This window comes from Bos indicus x Bos taurus, chromosome 26, assembly GCF_003369695.1.
Source record: "Bos indicus x Bos taurus breed Angus x Brahman F1 hybrid chromosome 26, Bos_hybrid_MaternalHap_v2.0, whole genome shotgun sequence".
Taxonomy (NCBI): Eukaryota; Metazoa; Chordata; class Mammalia; order Artiodactyla; family Bovidae; genus Bos; species Bos indicus x Bos taurus.
In genome coordinates, this window is record NC_040101.1 from 33182712 (window position 1) to 33203005 (window position 20294).

At 50.3% G+C, this 20294-nt stretch overlaps 1 protein-coding gene across 1 annotated transcript in view; it reads left to right on the forward strand.

The window, feature by feature from the left end:
* SLIT1 (slit guidance ligand 1) overlaps positions 1-20294 on the forward strand; it is a 174788-nt gene that overhangs the window by 149252 nt on the left and 5242 nt on the right. Inside the window, exons 26-34 of the mRNA XM_027528881.1 lie at positions 4671-4834; positions 8342-8466; positions 8747-8844; positions 12150-12289; positions 12467-12560; positions 15270-15407; positions 16696-16933; positions 18557-18687; positions 19179-19333. Of these exons, the coding sequence (XP_027384682.1) occupies positions 4671-4834; positions 8342-8466; positions 8747-8844; positions 12150-12289; positions 12467-12560; positions 15270-15407; positions 16696-16933; positions 18557-18687; positions 19179-19333 (1283 nt within the window). The remainder of the gene's footprint in view (positions 1-4670; positions 4835-8341; positions 8467-8746; positions 8845-12149; positions 12290-12466; positions 12561-15269; positions 15408-16695; positions 16934-18556; positions 18688-19178; positions 19334-20294) is intronic.

The window sequence follows — 20294 nt, forward strand, 5'->3', positions numbered from 1 at the left end:
TAGAGTAGGAACCAGGATGTGGTGTTAGGTGTTTGTCTTGCCATCAGCTTGCAGCAGGACCTCAGACAGTTCATTCAGCTCTTCGGGTTCTTTCCTTGCCTGTACACAGGTTATTTCTCATGTCCACGAGCGTTCTAACTACATACCATAATCAGGCTGTCATGGTTACGAGCGCTCGTCACTGCCCGCACATCTCTGCTGCTGTCCACTTGGATATTTACAGTTAACTCGTCTTTCCTCCATTTGTCTATCCATCCATCCGTCCATCAGCCAATATTCGCTATGTGCCAAATCCTGTGGCAAGGCTCCCCAATGTCATCCTTCATGTCTATAATCTGGCATTTTGTTGCCCCTAATCTGATACTTGCGGGAACACTAGACTTCTGAGTTCATTAAAAATTCATTGTGGAAAGTGAATATGAAATGATTAGGTAAATCATGGGATGCCCATATGACAAAATAACAAGTAGTTAGTTATAGTATTTATGACACTGTACTTTATTATTTAATGAAAACACAGAATAAAGAAGATGGTATACTCTGATTTCAGTGATGTGTGTGTGTGTGTGTGTGTGTATATATATATATATACACAAGAGCTAGAAAGGAATAGATGAAAATTAAATTAGTTACATTTATGGAGTGGTAGATGATTCCTTTATTTTTTAGTTTCTTTTGCTTTCATACTGAGGTTTGTGCTTTTCTCCCGCTTATAGGCAGGGGTTCATCCGGCAAACGGGGGGGGGGGGTTCTGCTGGTTCAGGTGCCATGTGGGGTTGGTGACACCTGCTCTCATGGAGCTTCATCCCAGTAGAAGGAGGCAGGGATGCACATGAAGAAATTTCCTGGGAGGAGGACTAGCTCAGGTGAAGAGATTTTGAAGGTTTAGTCTATGCTAAACTCTATGGTTGGCACCTCTGTCATAGGAGGCCTATTTCTGTCTTGGTTATGTTAATAGAAGAAGCCCAGCGGGCCTTGGCACAAACAGATGAAATAGCTACTATTTCAACTATTTCCAAGTTAAACCAAAGATCAACAGCACAGGGTTGTTCATGCTTTTGTCGGGGGATGGACTTGACTCCACAGTCCTTTTGGGTTGATGAGTGGCCTGGCTGTTCCCCCCACTGGTCTCAGCAGGGCCTGTGGCTGTCCACGCCCTGGGAGTTCACAGTCATTTTATTGGGAAAAATGGACTCCAGGTGAAAGTGAACTACTCGAACTAATAAAGTAGTCAGAAAAAAAAAATAGTGTTTGGAGAAATAAAAGCTTGAAATGTTGAAATCAGGAGTCGCTCACCATCTGCTCTGTATAGCAACAAGTAAAACGTGTTGGTCAAGCCAGAATGCCTAATTTTCAATAGCTTTGTATGTGACTTTGGTAGCTTTTATTATCTCTATATTGTGTATATATATATAAAATAGAGAATAATATATATAAATATAGAGAATAATATATATAAAAATAGAGAATAATATACATATATATTATATAATATATATGAAGAATTGAAAAGGGCATGACTTTGTTGCCATTTATGGGGAGGATTTATGCAGGAATTGGGAATTGTGACATCCTAAGATGTGTCAACGGCCTCCACATTCACAACAGCTTTAGATTTAGTCTTTTGGACTTTTTCTCTAAATGAGTTACAAGACTGAGAGAAGAAGCCCTTCAGAATAAACTCTCTACTTCCTCATGGCTCATTAGCAGAACACACTCCTGCTGTGTGGTACAAAAATACTTTCAATAAATTCTATATTTATCTTTTGAATAGCATAATTACATTACCTCATACTATATTAAAAATATCAGTCTGGTGAATATAGATGTTTTAAATATACCACTGTTTTGTAGTCCTGTTATTTTTCTAAGTCTTTATTATTATTTTCTTAACCCAATGGAGCTTCAGAAAATCGAAGTGTCTGAACTTCCTCTACCTCTGAGAAGCCCTGGCAGTGTTCAGGGAAAAGAGGAAGGTGTTGCCTTGTCCTATTAGCCAGGATGGATGCTGTCAGCAAATCAGAACAGAAAAAGTGAAATACACGTCAAAGCTGAACTGGCTTTCTTTTTCCAAGCTGTATTATTCCCTCGGCACCCATTTCAGGCTTGATGTGCTTGTCTTTCTCCCCCTTCCAGATTGCAGGCTCTTTATCGAATCATAAAGTGAGCCCCAGAGATGTTAAGTGAGCTGCTCAAGGTCACCCGGGCAGTGAGCAGCTGCGCCAGGGGCCAGAGTCCAAGACTGTTGAGCCTGCTTTATAGGAAGGGCCGTCATCAGCTGTGCTATTTGGGGGAATTCCTGCTCAGAGTCACTGCTGCTTTTATCAGACCCCACGCATTGCCAGGGGAGCCGCTTCCTCTGTGTTGCCCAGACACGGGTGGAAAACGACAATGCATCCATTTGGTGCTTAATAGATGTGCTCATTCTCCTGAACAATATATAGCCTTATGTTTTCACAATAATGTCGATATAAATGAGCTTCAGATACGAGGCTCTGGTTTTTCTGTTTGCTGGCTCAAAGACCACTGGCAACCTTTGTTCCCCCAAATCCATGTCTTGTTCATCTCTGAATCTCTCACTGTGGTTTAGTCAGAGGGTTATGAGCTTGCCCACCAGCCTGGCCAAAGCCTAAGAAGTTGGCAGTGCCCCGTGTCAGTGTCAGTGTGGGGATGCGAGGGAGTGGGCACACCCCTCACCCTGCTGGCAAGTGTAAGTCGTTACAACCTTTTTTGGAGGCTGGCTGTGAACATTTTGGGCTTCCCTGTTAGCTCAGTTGGTAAAGAATCTGCCTGCAATGCAGGAGACCCTGGTTCAATTCCTGGGGTGGGAGGATCCCCTGGAGAAGGGATAAGCTACCCACTCCAGTATTCTTGGGCTTCCCTTATGGCTCAGCTGGTAAAAAATCTGCCTGCAATGCAGGAGACCTGGATTTGATTCCTGGGTTGGGAAGATGCCCTGGAGAAGGGAAAGGCCACCCACTCCAGTATTCTGGCCTGGAGAATTCCATGGACTGTGTAGTCCATGGGGTCCCGAGGAGTGGGACACGACTGAGCGACTTTCACTTTCACTTCACTGTGACCATTTTACGTGCCCTTCCTCTGCGACATGAACCCCCTTCTAGGCATCTGTTCTAGAGAAACGGCCTCTCCTTGCAGAGAGGCATGGACAAAGTGTTCACTGCTGCTGGAAACAACTGGAGTGTCTGGCAGTGAAAGCTATGAAGTGTCCGTTCTTTGGGATGCTCTGAAGCAGTTTGATAAAATGAGGTGGATCCATATAGCTGACCTGAAGAGGTCTCCAAGGCATGCTGTTTAGTGACAAGAAGCAGGCTGCTCAGTGACTGTGTGTGCTGGATGGATATAATCTCTCTCTCATGAAGAACCGACCGTATGTGTAAATATGGGAAAGGATTGGAAGGCTACCCATGGAGTATGATGACTTTGTGACCATGGGTCCTGTGGTTGGCAGGGACAGTGGACTTTTTTGTAATGAGGATGTATTGTAGTTTATGTAACCACTCCCCCACTGATGAACACGGGAGGCTTCCCGTCTTTCTATTACAAACAATGCTGAGATCAATACTGTTGCACAGATGCCTTTACACACTTATGCAGGCACAGATCTGTGAGATGTGCCAGAAACAGTTACTGGGTCAAAAGGCAACTGTATTGCTAGCTAGCTAGGTATCAGGCAATACCCCTCTGTTGGAATTCTACCATCTTGCATTCCCATCAGTCACACAGGAATGTGCCTTTTAAAAAAATCAAGGTGAAATTCAAGGAATATAAAATTAACCATTTTAATGAATACAATTTAGTGGTATTGAGGACATTCACAATGCCGTTTAAAGTGAGACTGTTGTGCGCCATGTCTGAAAATGATTTACAATGAGAATATGCTTATGCACTTCTTGTTTAATTGAAAATGAAGAGAAAAATTAAAGAGGATAGGCTTATAAAAAAAGAGGGGGCTTCCCTGGTGGTCCAGTGACTAACACTCTGCTCCCCATGCCGGGGGCCGGGGTTCCATCCCTTGTCAGGGATCTAGATTCCAAGTGCTGCAACTAAGACCTCACGCAGTCAAATAATTATTTAATTAATATTTTTAAAAATAACATAGGCTCTCAAGTCAGACAGCTCTAGGTCTGGATCAGGGGGCTGTGCTTCACTGATGTGTGACTGCAGGAAAATGACTTATTCCACGTGAGGCTCAGTTCCCACATCTTTGAGATGGAGAAGAGAAAGCTTATACTGTGGGGCTGATGAGAGGACTAGATGCGCTAATGTGGGAGAAGCTGGTTCATCACAGCAGCAAATGCTGGTTCCTCTCTCCCTGGTACACCCTGGAGGCGGTGCTGACAGAGGCTCTGGCCTCAACAGCCTGAGTTCAGATCCTACCTCCCCCCTTTCTCTGTGCATCTTGGGCAAGTGTCTTCACCTTCTGAGTTTCAGTTTCAACATGTAAAACGGGGTTAGTAAGGTGTGATGAGGACTAAGCGAGATAACAGGTGCAAAGTACTTAAATCTGTCCTGGCTACATGGTTAGTGCTCACTGAATGGGGATTTTTAGGGTTTTGCCAGCTCCGGGCATAATGTCTGATATCTGGTACCCAATGGGTGAAGGACTCCATGAAGCTGTAATGTCTGCTCCTCTCTCCTCTCTAACCCAGGGCCATCGGTGCCAACCCCCTGTACTGTGACTGCCACCTGCGCTGGTTGTCCAGCTGGGTGAAGACAGGCTACAAGGAACCGGGCATTGCCCGCTGTGCCGGGCCCCTGGACATGGAAGGCAAACTGCTCCTCACCACGCCTGCCAAGAAGTTTGAATGCCAAGGTGAGCCCAGGAGTGCAAGAAGGGATGGCGGGTACGGGGTTGCATCCCCCCACTTCCTGCTTCCCCATCAACCTGGCAGGACCTTCCCGTCACTTCTGTGTCCCTGTGGTGACTGGCTGGGTGGGGGACAGATGGCAGGAATGTGGCCCCTGCTGCTTATTAGCATGACTGCCCTCTTGTCCTGACATACAACAAGCAAAAAAATAAAAAAAGCCAGGCGGAAAATCTCAGGCCGTAAGGGCTCTAATCCCTCCCTTGGGTTATGTAAGGAAAATAAAAATAGCAGCAGTGTTTCTGGAAGCTCCAAGCCTCCCAGCAGTACAGGCACTCAGGCCTCCCTTTGGTAGGAATTGTGCTCAGCAATTAGCTTAAACCCCTGGGCACTGAACCCAGCTGCTACCCTCCTGACATCTCTAGAAATCCAGGGCCTGGTGTGATTGGAGGCACCTCACCCTGGGCATTTGTAAACACGGGCTCGGGGATTGATTGACTGATTGACTGAAGGCCAAGGGAACCCTGCCGAGCAGAAGGCAGTGGCTGAGTGGCTGCCCCAGGCTTGGCTTGTATGCAGGGGTACAACTGCAGAAGGGCACTGGAGGCCGTGGGGCACGGCCCCTGCCCTCCACAAGCTCACAGACCACCAGTAGAAATGAAACTGACAGCCAGAGGTTAATGAGGAAGCCCCAGGCCACCCTGCATGCAGGATGCTATCACAGCAGCAACACTTCAGAAGGGTCCGGTCTGCGGCTTGGCTGGCAGCTGTGGGGAGCAGGCCAATTTATGTTGAAATATTTGCTCAGTATTTATTTAATGGTCTGGGACTGGTACTGATGAGAGGTTTGTGTGTGTGTGTGTGTTTAAATTTAACTGGGGGCTTCCCTGGTGGCTCAGCAGTAAACAATCCAGCTGCGAATGTAGGAGACACAGGTTTGATCCTTGATCTGGGAAGATCCCACGTGCCACGAAGCAACTAAGCCCGTGCACCACAACTACTGAGCCTGTGCTCTAGAGCCACAAGTACGGAGCCCACGTGCCGCAACTCCTGAAGCCTGCATGCCCGAGAGCCCTGCGCCACAGCAAGAGAAGCCACTGCAGCGAGAAGCCTGAACACAGCAAGGAAGAGTAGCCCTCACTTGCCGCAATAAGAGAAAAACCCGTGTAGCAATGAAGACAAAACAGAGCCAAAAGTAAATAAATAATATATAAAAAGAAATCTCCTTTAAAAATTTTTTTATTGGAATACAACATGCATAACAGAAAATTACACAGATAGTTAATGAAAGGCTCAGTGAATTTTCACAAATTGAACCCATCCAGGTCAAGAAGTAAGAGTTAGAACTGGACATGGAACAACAGACTGGTTCCAAATCGGAAAAGGAGTATGTCAAGGCTGTATATTGTCACCCTGCTTATTTAACTTATATGCAGAGTACATCATGAGAAATGCTGGGCTGGATGAAGCACAGGCTGGAATCAAGATTGCTGAGAGAAATACCAACAACCTCAGATACACAGATGATACCACCCTTATGGCAGAAAGCAAAGAAGAACTAAAGAGCCTCTTGATGAAAGTGAAAGAGGAGAGTGAAAAAGTTGGCTTAAAACTCAACATTCAGAAAACTAAGATCATGGCATCCAGTCCCATCACTTCATGGCAAATAGATGGGGAAACAATGGAAACAGTGACAGACTTTATTTTTTGGGCTCCAGAACCGCTGCAGATGGTGACTGCTGCCATGAAATTAAAAGATGCTTGCTCCTTGGAAGAAAAGCTATGACCAATCTAGACGGTATATTAAAAAGCAGAGACATTACTTTACCAACAAAGATCCGTATAGTCAAAGCTATGGTTTTTCCAGTAGTCACATATGGATGTGAGAGTTGGACTATAAAGAAAGCTGAGCGCCAAAGAATTGATGCTTTTGAACTGTGGTGTTGGAGAAGACTCTTCAGAGTCCCTTGGACTGCAAGGAGATCCAACCAGTCCATCCTAAAGGAGATCAGTCCTGGGTGTTCTTTGGAAGGACTGATGCCAAAGCTGAAACTCCAATACTTTGGCCACCTGATGCAAAGAACCAACTCATTGGAAAAGACCCTGATTCTGGGAAAGATTGAAGGCAGGAGGAGAAGGGGACGACAGAGGATAAGATGGTTGGATGGCATCACCGACATGATGGACGTGAGTTTGAGTAGGCTCTGGGAATTGGTGATTGACAAGGAAGCCTGGTGTGCTGCAGTCCATGGGGTCACAAAGAGTCAGACACGATTGAGCGACTAAACTGACTGTCTGAGGTATCTAGCACCTGGATCAAGAAACAGAGCCCCAGCTGTAACCCATGAGGATTCCCCTGCAGTTGTTACCAGAAAGTGTTTCTCCTTCTAGTCAAACTCATGCATGTTCAGTGGAACTAATGTTTCTCTACTTCTAGAAAGAGTCTGAAATAGAGTGAGTGAGCGAATGAAAGTTGCTCAGTCGTGTCCAACTCTTTGCGACCCCTTTGAGTATACAGTCCATGGAATTCTCCAGGCCAGGATACTGGAGTGGGTAGCTTTTCCCTTCTCCAGGGGATCTTCCCAACCCAGGGATCGAACCCAGGTCTCCTGCATTGCAGGTGGATTCTTTACCAGCTGAGCCACAAGGGAAGCCCAACAGTACTGGTGTAGGTAGCCTATCCCTTCTCCAGGGGATCTTCCCGACCCAGGGATCAAACCAGGGTCTCCTGCACTGCAGGCAGATTCTTTACCAATGGAGCTATGAGGGAAGCCCCTCTGAAGTGGAAACCTAACTTAACTGGCTGGTCTTACTATTTATTCTTGTGAGGTCCTCATGCTCTTCATAGGGGCCCAGCTCTGGCTGCTGGCTCCTCACCCACCTTCAAGCCCTTCACCACCAGTGAGTCCTGAAGGGGCTGGAGAAGGTCATGCCTGCAGCCAGAGAGGAGACAGGAAAGGGTCTTTCCCTGTTCAGCCTTGGAGAGAAACAAGTTCTAGGCGATGGACATTTTTCCTCCTAAGCGTGGCCTCCTCTCAGAGCCAGATCTCTTCTCTGCTGGAGTGGCCACCTTTGCTGTCCAGGCCAGCAAGTGACTGGGCTGAGGTGGTTGCTGTGGAAGGGTATGAGGGGATGGAGAAAACCTCAGCTGATTTCTATGATCGTGACCATGACATTCTCACACCGATGCCCCTGCTCTGCCCGCCACGTGGGAGCTCCTTACTATCCAACACCCGCCTGCGAAACACTTTTTTGGGATTATCTCATTTAGTCCTTCCAGCCCCATGAGGGGGGTTTTAAACTCTGTTTTTACAGAGGAGGGTCCGGAGTCTGGAGAGGTGGATGTGAGGGAGGGTGAGCGTGATCCAGAGGAAATACAGGGAGGGGCAAGAACCTTGGGGAGAGGGCTTCCACCATGCGTCCCTGCATGCCAGGATGCCGGGGTCGGGGCGGGGGGTTCTGCCCAGCCCTGTTCCCCTGCCTCCCCACTGCACTAACGCTCCCCTTTGCCTTAGGTCCCCCCACCCTGACTGTCCAGGCCAAGTGTGACCCCTGCTTGTCCAGCCCATGCCAGAACCAGGGTACCTGCCGCAATGACCCCCTTGTGGGGTACAGGTGTGCCTGCCCCAGCGGCTACAAGGTGCGTGCGGGCTGAAGTCGGAGGCTGGGGGTCTGCTCGAGGGCGCGGTATGGCAGGCTTGGGGCTGTCCTGTTGGTCAGCCCACGGGGGCCAGGGCGGCTCCTGGCTCAGAGCAGGAGCCCAAGTGAGTGTGTCATCATGACCTGACACGTGCATGAGTACACAAGTAACTCCCGGGACAGGAAGGCTGAGTTGCTGAGGGGGCTGGCTGACTCTGCTGACTCATTGGCCCCTGGGTCTCCCTGGGGTGCCCCGCCTCAATCACTGTCTTCCTCCCCAGGGCCGAGACTGTGAGGTGTCCCTGGACAGCTGTTCTAGCAGCCCCTGTGGAAATGGTGGGACCTGCCGCTCACAGGAGGGCGAGGATGCTGGCTTCACGTGAGTTACTTGTCCGGGGCTAGACCCTGGTGGGCAGGGTGTTGATGGGTCCGACCTCGGAGCCTTCTTCCTCTGAATGGGATGGCCCAGGGCCCTTGCAGTCTGGGAGATGGGGGGACAGGCTCAGGGGGAGCAGTCATTCACTCCAGATCACAGCCAGAGGCCTCTCCACACACCATCCCCTCGCCCCCACAGGCCAAGCCCCCGACGCTCACAGACAGTGGAAGCACAGAGACTCTGGGGGATGACCAGGTCACCCAGCAGGCTGGGTCGGGGTTGGGCTTAGAGCTCCTGCTCCAGGCTTCTCCCTGCTCTTGCCAGGTGCCAGGCAAGTCCTCCAATGGCACTGGGAACTGTTGCCTAGGGCATATGCACTGGCAGTGCCAAGAGGCAGTTGGGGACGTTTTAAACTCCTATCGTTTCTATTAACCTCCAGCTGAAGCCAAACACCTGCTTGTTGGGCCAACGGTGTCTGAAGGGAGGGCCCTGAGCCAGCTCCTCAGGACCATACCTCCACCTGAGCCCCCCGGAAGGGCTGGGGAAGCCTGCCCACAGGTGGGAGCAAGTCCTGGTCCCGCCCTCCGGGGTCTCCCCCACCAGCTCGTGGGTCACTCTGCGCGCACCATGGGCACAGGTTCCCCACTGCTCAGTGAAGGGCTGGACCTCACCCAGATCCTCCACAGCTCATCCTGCAAGTCCTCCCAGTGCTGACATCGCCACGCGAGCCCCCCACTCACCCTGCTCCTCCAGAGTCTCTCGAGCCCCCCATCTTCCCAGAGTTCTCCTGTACCCAGAGTTTTTCTAAGAAGCACACAGAATTTAGTTGCTGAAAGTAATTTGCCAGCTGAGCAAACTGACTCTTCAGAAAATGATGTCAAGTCCACTGGCAGGAATGGTCAGCCTGTCTCTGCAAACCCAAATTACCAGATGTAAAAAAGAAAACGCTAAATGGCCTCGTGGCAGGTGTCGCCTTGGAAACAGCATCCTTACAATAGGCTCTGACCTCCTCTGGGCTTGGCAGAAGCTCCATCAAAGCCCCCACCTCATTGGCTAGGCTACTGGGGGCATGTCTATGGAGGAGGGGTGCAGCTGTGAGGGTAGCCCCTCACACTTGGCATTCCTACAGACAGTGGGGAGCTGTGGGAAGGGTTCTTTTGGTAGAAAGGGGGTGCCTCCCTGAGTTACCTCCCAACCCTGAGACTTACAAGGGTCTCCTCTGTTATCCATCCCCAGCCCTACTGGAGGGGACTTAGCTGAGATCCCCTTAACCCGCTTCAGACCTCTCTGGTGTCCCGTGCAATCTTGCAGGGGGAATGAAATTCCAGGACACACCCTGAAACAGGCTTCACACCTTTTTGTTCACATACCTGCTCCCCCAAACAGATTTTTTTTAAATTACAAACTGCTTCACGCATTCTTAAGTGACAGCTAAAATTTTTCATGGTAAATTTAATTTTTCATTGCAAAGAAGGTCATTTCCAGGATACTGCACATATTATTAACACTTAAAAATAAAGCTATCATCCTTTAAATCACTCTTTTCTCATTCTTCAGTGAAAAATCACTTTATTTTTTTTTCTTTTGTATTCTGTGACTGCCTATCTCTTTTCTTTTTTTTTTCTTTTAAATTTTATTTTATTTTTAAACTTTACATAATTGTATTAGTTTTGCCAAATATCAAAATGTATCTGCCACAGGCATACATGTGACTTTAAAATCACATGAAGGAGCTCCTCTTGAGCAAGCTGCAACGTCTCATGTCATTTGTGTTTCTTCTCAAACTAGTATTTCCATTTTATTCCCCTCACCGCCACCCTCCCTGACTTTTTCTTCTACTGTAATATGTTTTCATGTTAGAGAGGCTTTTCTTCAGCACCCTGTCATACCTTCCTGCCCCAACATGGGTATATAAGTTTAAATGGAAAATTTTTTCACTTCTTTCTTGTCCCCATAAACCTCTGATGAAAGTTTCTTTTGCATTATCATTACAATGACCAATAATATACAGTTGATTAGAACAACATAACTGTTTTCCAAAATTTGACTGATAATTATTACACATAAAAGTAACATTTTATTAGACTATATCTCTTAATGAGATAGATGGAGCTTTGTGTATGGATGGGCTTCCTTTTCTCCTCCTAATTGGTTCCTATGTCCAGACATGAATATTATGGAATATCAGAGGGCTTAGCAGCCAATCTACTCCTTTTTAAAATACATATATAGCACCCCCCGCTCCCTCTCTCTCTATATATATATATGGCTATAAATGCTGAGAATGTTCGTTCACATAAATAAACCAGTGGGATTAGGAGTTTTATTATAGCCATGTCTCTCAGTTACTTGAAACCCTTCCAAGTTAATACATCAAAAACCCAGAGTGATCGGTCATCAAAAATTATTTTTAATGCTCTATCTGCTGATAGTTCCACGAGGTCTTCCTTCAATTACTTTTTAATGCACAGAACTGGAAACCTCTTGACTTGCAAAAGCGTTTGTTCCTTCACTTTGGAAACATCAGTATCCCTAACTGTCCCTTTATTTGGCACCAGAGGATCTTAGGCCCCAGGCATGGCCCACCTTGACTCAGGCCGGGATAGGTACCTGTGCACCTTTCAGGAGCTCTGGGGCAGGTCAGTTAAGGGAGGAGTTCATGCAGAACTTGAAGCTGTGGAAATTAATTGCTCAGCCCTCTGTGACCCGCAAATCCTTTGGAATATCACAGTTGCCCCAGGGGGGGAGTGTACCCCAGTTTGAAGATGACTGATATCCAGGACTCCTGCTTACCCCCCAGCCCTCTTCTTACCCCATCCCTGAAATATGTGCTCCTCAAGTCCTGAACTATATAGAGGAAACTGGGGGTGGACTGTAAGGCTCTCTCTCCCCAAGGCTTTTACCCCCACTGCCTTCCCTCTCCTTCCTGTTCTCCCCTGTCAGAGTCCTTAGCTAACTCACCACCTCCTCCAGGAAGCCTGCCCTGACCACTCCCCCCAGGGAGGAGCTAGGTGACCTCTGCCCCTTTGTCCACCTTCTCCAGCATCAGTTTTGCACCATCCTGGTCCTCAGTCTCTCCTTTGGTCGCCAGTCTCCCTGTCATCACCCCCACTAGACTGAGTGATCTCATGAGCACAGGGCTGGTCTTGGTCACCGCTGACCCTCAGCACCTAACAAGGGCCTGATCCAGAGTAGGGACCGAAACTCTGGGTTGATACTCTTGACTACTGGCCACAGGCTTACACCAGTGCCTCAGGAAGGCTGTCACCCTGGCTGTGGGCCCACCCACCTCTCCCTGCTCCCCACAGGTGCTCCTGCCCCACCGGCTTTGAAGGGCCGACCTGCGGGGTAGACACGGACGACTGTGTGGAGCACTCCTGTGCCAATGGGGGCACCTGTGTGGACGGCGTGGGCAGCTACACCTGCCAGTGCCCGCTGCAGTACTCGGGTAAGCGTGGCAGGGCTCAGGGGTCAAGGGGAGCGGAGGCCCAGTGCCCTGAGGCCTGGTCCTATGGGCAGAAGGCTGGGGCCCTGGCTCAGTGCCTGCAGGAGCTTTCTTCTGGGCTGGCCGCCTGGTGGAACTCGGGGGGCAGCTTCTCTCCTGCTCCCCCCATCTTTTCCCCAGGAAGGGCCTGTGAGCTGCTGGTGGACTTCTGCGCTCCAGATTTGAACCCGTGTCAGCATGAGGCCCAGTGTGTGGGCACCCCCGATGGGCCCAGGTCAGTGTTGCCCATTTCTGGGGCCAGGGAAGGGCATGGGCCACCACGTCACCTCCCCTCTGCCCTCCCCAGCCTGTTTCCTTACCTGTCAGGTGGGTTGGTTTCGGCTGTACAGTCAGAGCCAGGGGCAGGGTGCTGGTATTTATGATCCGACAGACCTGAGTTTACATCACGGCCTGGAATGGGTGGCTTGACCACTCGGAGTCTCAGTTTTCTCATCTGCAAACTGGGTGCACCAGAAGCTTCCTCCTGGGGTGGTTGGAAGGGTTACATAAGCAAGTGCATGGAAAGCACTTACCTCCATGTCTGACATTTGAAAAGTACTCAATAAAGAACTAGACAAGGTCCACAATTTCTCATTGCCAATTGCAAAATGCACAAAACTCTGAAAACCAAATGCCCGTTTGATAGCAAAATTTGATCCAATCAATGTATTTGCTTTAAAACCTGCACTGATAGGAGGCTGCTTACAGTCACCATTCATCCCATGTAGAGGGAATATGTGTAGCATTTGCAGTAGAATGTGAGCATGTTTAATTAAGGGGCCACCCCAGATTCAACTGGCATGTTTCATAATACACAGTTATAGACACTGTACTGGGGCTTCCCTGGTGGCTCAGATGGTAAAAAGAAAAAAAAACCCGTCTGCAATGCAGGAGACCGGAGTTCAATTCCTGGGTCAGGAAGATCCCCTGGAGAAGGGAATGGCAACCCACTCTAGTGTTCTTGCCTGGAGAATTCCACGGACAGAGGAGCCTGGTGGGCTACATAGTCCATGGGGTCGCAAAGAGTCAGACACGACTGAGCGACTGACACTAATGAAACATTGTATTACCATTCCCAAATCCAAAAAGTCCCAAATTTCAAAACCTGTCTGGCCTCAGGAGGGTTGGATAGGGGTCCTTGCCTGTTGTCACCATCATCGTTACTGGCCTATGTAGAAGTACTTGTCACCGGCAGACTGCAATGTGAAGATCATGGGTTTTTCAGATGTTGCTCCCATCTGCAGTTTTGCAACAGGTCTCAATTCTGGGACCCTGTTCCACCTGTCAGGGCAGCATGGTGGTAGGGCTTCTTCAGGTCTGTGGCTGAGGGACCAAACCCCAGCCACTCGGGCCAGGGCAGGGGGTGGAGTCCCCCAGGGACTTAGCCAAGTAGGAGCTGCCAGAGCCTCATGGGCAGGAAGTGAGAGCTGGGGGACACTGAGGCCCAGATATTAGGTCAAGGGGCTGCACAGGAGCCTCTATCCAGATAGTGGACAGATGCTGCACTCCTGGTGGAGCCAGCAGGTGGGCTTGGCAGAGCAGACCAAGAAGCAATGGCAGAGCAAGTGGCATGCCTGCTCCTCAGAGAGACTGGACCTCAGAGGGTGGACTGAAGCAGGACTGCACACTGTCAGTCAGATACTGCTGAGACAGTCCTTCACAACACAGAGACGGAGCACTCAGTGGGTATACAGTGCATATTTACTCAACCTCCTGTCTTGGAGGAAGGTGGGAACTGCCAGGCACTCAGCTATGCCTGGCATTGTACCTGGAACCTACCAAGTATTCAGTATGCATTCATTCATTGAATTCGTTGTGTACATAGCTACCGTCACACTTTTCAGACTGCGGCTCAAGACCCACTCAGTAATAGACTATAATCAGTTGGGTGGACCAAGATTAACCTAAAAAAAAATAGAAAATATCAGACATCATACCCTTTTATATAGTAAGGAGTGTATTGTGGCATAAAACTGGTTTCAGAGGAGTGTGTGTGTGTTTACTGGGTAAAAGGTATTTCTTACTGCTTGAAAAACACTGGAAATGAGATTTTTAAAAATCACACAGGCGCACTTACTTGCCAGGTTGTGCAGTTGAGCTGTGGAGTCTGTAGTTTGGAAGGGTTTCTGGCAAGGGTTGCTTACTGGTGGTTCCTGGAGGAGATGAGCTATTGGCCTGGCTGGATCGAGGCAGGGAGAGAGGGGAGGGTATTCCAGAGTCAACAGGCGTGAAGGCAGAGAAGTGTAGCAGGGTGCAGATTGCTGCCCGTGGAGACAGGTATGACCACGGAGCGACTTGTTATGGGGGAAGCAGGATGGGGAGCATCAGGCAAGGTCGTGTTTGAAGAGGGTGGAGGGCACACTCTCTATTTGATAGGCAAATAGTTGGCACATGTGAACTGACTCAGGAGAGGAGTGAGCCACAGTGTGAGCTGGGAAGCTGGGAACTGGCCTGGAGCCAGAAGGTCACGGGGAGGAGAGCACTAGCCCGACTGAGGCTCAGGAGGCTGGGCCTGTGCAGCTGGGAGGCTGGGGGAGGGGGATGGATGAGCCGTATGTGACTCAGAGCCGTGCACTGGGGGGCAGGAGACAGGCTGCTGGGCAGGTTGAGGAGGGGCTGAAGGTTGACCTTGGATGTGCTGTTGGTGCTGAGGGTGGGTGCTCCACACGTGTCTATCTCCTCCAGCCATGGGGTGTCCACTCTCCCAGCCCAGAGCACCCCCATCCTGCCTGCAGCCCCCTCAGGCTCTTATCCTGTACTAGTAAAGGGTCCCGTGATGGATGGTGGCATCTTGACATCTAGGGCTCTGTGTGGCCTGCTGGGGGACTCCACAGGCCCCCAGGACCGTGAGGCTCTCTGTCATGTGTACAGCCCCGGGGCCCCAGACTCCCGGCTGAGGTCCGGGCTGCGTGTGGGCTGATGCCCGTCACCTGTGCCCACCCAGGTGCGAGTGTGCGCCAGGCTACGCAGGTGGCAACTGCACCGAGAAGCAGGATGACTGCAGGGACCACCGCTGCCAGAACGGGGCCCAGTGCGTGGACGAAGCCAACGGCTACTCCTGCCTCTGTACTCAGGGCTACAGGTGAGCGGCCTCTGGAGGCGCCAAGAGTGACTGACGTCTCCTAGCCGTCAGCTCGGGCGCTGGCAGGAGCCCCCAGGCAAGAGTAACGGCAGAGCCTGGGAGAGTTAACTGTCACTGTGCCAGTCACCATCTGTGTGGCCTAGGGAGAGTTACTGAGTGGCTCAGAGCACAGGCAGAGGGTGCCTGCCCTGACTGACAGAGGGAGCAGGAGGTGGGCACAGATGACTGGGCAGCGCTCCATCACTTACCTGCCCAGTGAATCCCTGAAGACATTAAAGGCCATTAAAGGCCATTAAAGGTCACTTACTTTTGCATCTTGGCCTCTCTGAGAGGTTGGGAGGGAAGGGCACCTGCCTTTCTTCTGGTCACCCACCTCCCATGTTCTGCTTATATCTTCTTTTAAAAAACAGTTTTATTGAGATATAACTTATATACCATATAATTCACCCAGTTAAAGTGTAGAATTCAGTGGCTTTTTTGTGTAATCTCCGAGTTAGGCATCCATTGCCACAATCAATTTTAGGAGATTTTCATTACCCCAAAGAAACTCCACACTTATCTGTTACCACAACCCTCTTCCATCTCACCTTTAGGCAACCACCAACCTACTAATGTCTGTGTGCATAGATTTGTTTATTCCGAATATTTCATATAAATGGAATCAACAATCTGTGGTCCTTTGTGATTGACTTTCACTTAGCATCATGTTTTCGAGGTTCTCCATATGGAATCATGTATCAGAATGTCATTCCTTTTAATGGCTGAATACTATTCCACTGTATGGATATACCACATTTGTTTATCCATTCATTGTTGATAGACATTTGAGTTGTTTCTACTTTTATTTTTTTGCTGTTGTGCATATTTGATGCTACAGAGTCTTCTCTCTTTTGTTTGTGTCTTAAGTCTCAGTTTTCTTTTCTGCAAAGTGGGTATAGTAAAACCTGCTACCAGAGTTTGCTAATGTGAGCACGGAGTGCTTCTTAAAGCCAATATGCACACAAGTCACCTGGGATCTTGTTGAAAACCAGATGCAATAGGCTTTCCATCCCTGACAAGTGCTCAGGTGATGTTGATGCTGCTGGTCCAGGGGCCACACTTGTTTCTCACCTCATTTCTCAGCATCCTTTTGGCTCTTAGTTCTCACAGGGAATGTTCAATTAGGAGCATCTTCCATTGCTTTAAAGCAAGTGTCCCAAGATGTTTAGTGAGTTTCTCTCCAGCACTGTGGGAAAGGAAGATGCCTCCTTGCTCCTGCCCTCTCTGACCTGAGTCCTTTCCCTCTCAGTGGTCAGCTCTGTGAGACCCCTCCCAGACCACCTGGCCCCAGGAGCCCCTGTGAAGGGACTGAGTGCCAGAATGGGGCCAACTGTGTGGACCAGGGCAACGGGCCCGTGTGCCAGTGCCTCCCAGGCTTTGGCGGCCCTGAATGTGAGAAGCTGCTCAGTGTTAACTTCGTGGATCGGGACACCTACCTGCAGTTCACAGACCTGCAGAACTGGCCACGGGCCAACATCACGCTGCAGGTGCGTTCCCAGGGCACCCGGTCATAGAGGGTGGTCAGAGAACAACAGGGGACCCTGGTCTCAGGTCAGAGCATCATCAAGACAGTGGGGAGGACTCTGTTAGCCAAAATTCTATGGATGTGGGTACCAAGATCTCAGCTTGAACTAGTTTAAGCACAGTTGGAAAGGTTATTGGGTCACAAAACCAGTCTTAGAGAAGGGCAGGGGTGGAGGTAGTCTCATGGGTGACTGGATCCAGAAAATCAAACTTAGGCGGATCCCCTCCCACCATCTCTTGTTTCAATGACTCCTCAGCTTCAGCCTCCAAGGCTGCAGACAGGCTTTCTCCATGTGGCTGGAATCTGGCCACAGCTAGCCCTGTGTTCCCTTATTTTGCCATTCCATGTCTTAAATTCCACTCAGAACATCATTATGTTGAGGGAAAGAAAAGCAAGTCCCACTTCCACAGCGTTGTTTGCTAAACATTTCTTGGGGCAGGGAGAGTATTGCATATCACATGATAAAAAAATTAAAGCCCTCTTTAGTCATCTCTTTCCCCCAGATTCCATTCCCTGTCCCTACTGCCATGCTACAGTCCATGGTGTCGCAGAGTTGGACACGACTGAGCGACTAAACATACACACACATCCCAACCTCCATGTCTTTCTTCTCTCTTTCATTTGTCCTCTTCGCTTTCCTTTTTCTCATAACCTTTTAGCCTCTCAAACATGCTCACTCTGCTCTCCATCCCATGATCTCCTCTGCAAAATCCTGTCCACTCACATCGTCCACTAGCAAGACCACAGCTAACTTAACTGCTCAACAAAATAAAGCTCATGGAAACCCGGCCCAGCCATTGCCTCGGGCACATCCTTGGAGAGGCTTGGTTTAGCCTGCTGTCCCGCTGCTGGCTCTCCTCTGCCAACTCGAGTTGGACCACAGTCAGCAACCTCAGGGAAGATTGCTGATTGGCCTGTCTCAGGCTACTTGCCCATCCCTGGACCAATCACTGAGTCCAGCGGGGACAGGGTACTATGATTGGACCAGACTGGCCCATGTGTCAGCTCTACAAACCAGGGGGACAGCATCTTTCCAAGAAGAGGGACAGAGCAGGAAAAAACCATCGTGGCTCCTACAGCATCATCACAGCAGAATCTCTCTCCCAAGGCACAACTCCAGCTTTTGCTTGCATGGCTCCAGTGATGAGTGCTTGCTTCCACGGTTGTCCTAGCTATTTGAGAGTCTTTCTGAATTTGTCCTTTCTATAGGTTCCATCCGGGTCCCAAGGCAGCTTCCTGAGGCACACAGAACAGGATACCCTAACTGTTCTCTCTGGGCAGGTGGTCCCAAGCTCTTATATACCCCCAGCGCAGAGTTTCCAGGCCTCAGCTGGCCCATCTGTCCTCCCCTGCCTGGCCATGGCCGATTGGCAGTGGATGGGGTTCTAGTGGGGTTGGGGGAACGGGGAGTGGGAGAGAGGACCCCAGCCTGGGTCAGCACCCGCTGAAGGCTATGTCACTCAGGCAGGGGAGGACAGTTGCGCCCGCATTTCTCTTTTAATGGTGGGTCCTCCTTCTGCCCCACCCGCCAGCCTGTGCTGCTGCTGTGTGGGGTGGGGTGGGAGAGAAAGTGCCATTGCCATAGGTCTCCACGGCAGAAGACAATGGAATCCTGCTGTACAATGGGGACAACGACCACATTGCGGTGGAGCTCTACCAGGGCCACGTGCGTGTCAGTTATGACCCGGGCAGCTACCCCAGCTCCGCCATCTACAGGTAGTGCTTCCTCCTGCCCACCAGCTGCCCTCAAGGGCTGGGGAGGCGGGGGTGTTGCTGCCACAGAGAGGTCTTCTGGGCCAAGAGCAGGTGCTTATCAGGATCCCCAGAGATCTGGGCTGCTCAAGTGGAAATGGCATTCAAACCACTGGGTCCAGTCCCACACTGGGTCTGAGGATCTGGGGCCTGAGCTGTGGTCCCAAGCTTCCCCATCTCACCACCACCTCACCGGGGGCTCCATAGTGGGGAGGGAAGGCTGATTAATTGGAAACCCCTGCCCCAAACTCCTCAGCTTTCCCAAGAGAGTCCCCCGAAGGGGAACATGAGGGACCAGGTCAGAGGCCACTGAGTTTCCACAGTCCTTTCTCTCAGAGATTTGGTTTCTTGGGAAGCAGGTGCTGGACCAGTGGCCTTTCTAGGGAAGTGACTGGGGAGGGACGGGTCAAACTGAAGGCCATTCCGTTGGGTGGGGACACCTCGTCTTCTTCCAGCACTGAGACGATCAACGATGGGCAGTTCCACACAGTTGAGCTGGTCACCTTTGACCAGATGGTTAATCTCTCCATCGATGGCGGCAGCCCCATGACCATGGACAACTTCGGCAAACACTACACCCTGAACAGCGACGCCCCCCTCTATGTGGGAGGTGAGGACCTGCAGGCCTGGCTGGAGCTGCAGCCGGCCTTCCCTGGGCCTCCCCATTGTGTGGTGGTTATTCCAGGTGGGGCCTCTCTTGCCCTCTGGCCTGAGGCTTGCCAGGATCAGGACTGTCCTGTGGAGGACATTCCAAGGTGGCAGTGGGGGTGGGGAGATCCTAGTGAATGGCCAAGCTGCAGGTGGATTGTCCTCCTTGCCTGGAGCCCACTCTGCTCGCTGCCCACCCAGACTGACCAAGAAGGATGGAAGTGTGGGTTGGACCTGAAGCCTGGCCTGGGAGGGGGCTTGGCCTTTCCCAGCCACCTTTTGCATGGCAGCCACCTTTCCTCTTGCTTTTAGGCCAGAAGGGGGCTTGTTGGTCATTCAGGGTCCATTCTCAGGGCCCTTGGGAGTTCCACACGTAGACTCCTTGCATCAGCTGGGGACCTCCCAAAGGGGCTTACAGGCTTCGCGGGTAGATGACCCCACCCAGCACCTGAGAACGTTTCTAGGTCTAGACGAGACAGGTTTCTAGCTGCAGCGGGGCCATCTCAGTGCTGTGCAGGGCCTTGCTGAGACTCTGGACAGGTATGAGGGATGGGGTCTTGGATGCTAATCCCAGCTCTGCTGTTTACTAGTGGTGCAATTTCACTGAGCATGGAAATCAAAGGGGTTTCAGCAGCTCTGAAGTCAGAGGGTTGCTGTGCAGTGATGACCACGAAAGTGGGTGACAAAGTGCTGTACACATGAGTTCGAGGCCCAAGTCCTTCGCTGCTGGGAGGTAAACGCTGAGCTTCTGGGCAGGAGCCTTGGATGAGGGTGGCCAGGCTCAGGCACCCAGAGCATCTCTTGTCAGCTGATCATAAGGAAAAGAGCTTTTCCATTTCTCCTGGGAAGGGAGTCTGGCCCCTCTAAGGTGGCAAAAGAAACATTGGCTCTGGGTTGCAGAGACTGGGGGACAGATGCTGAGG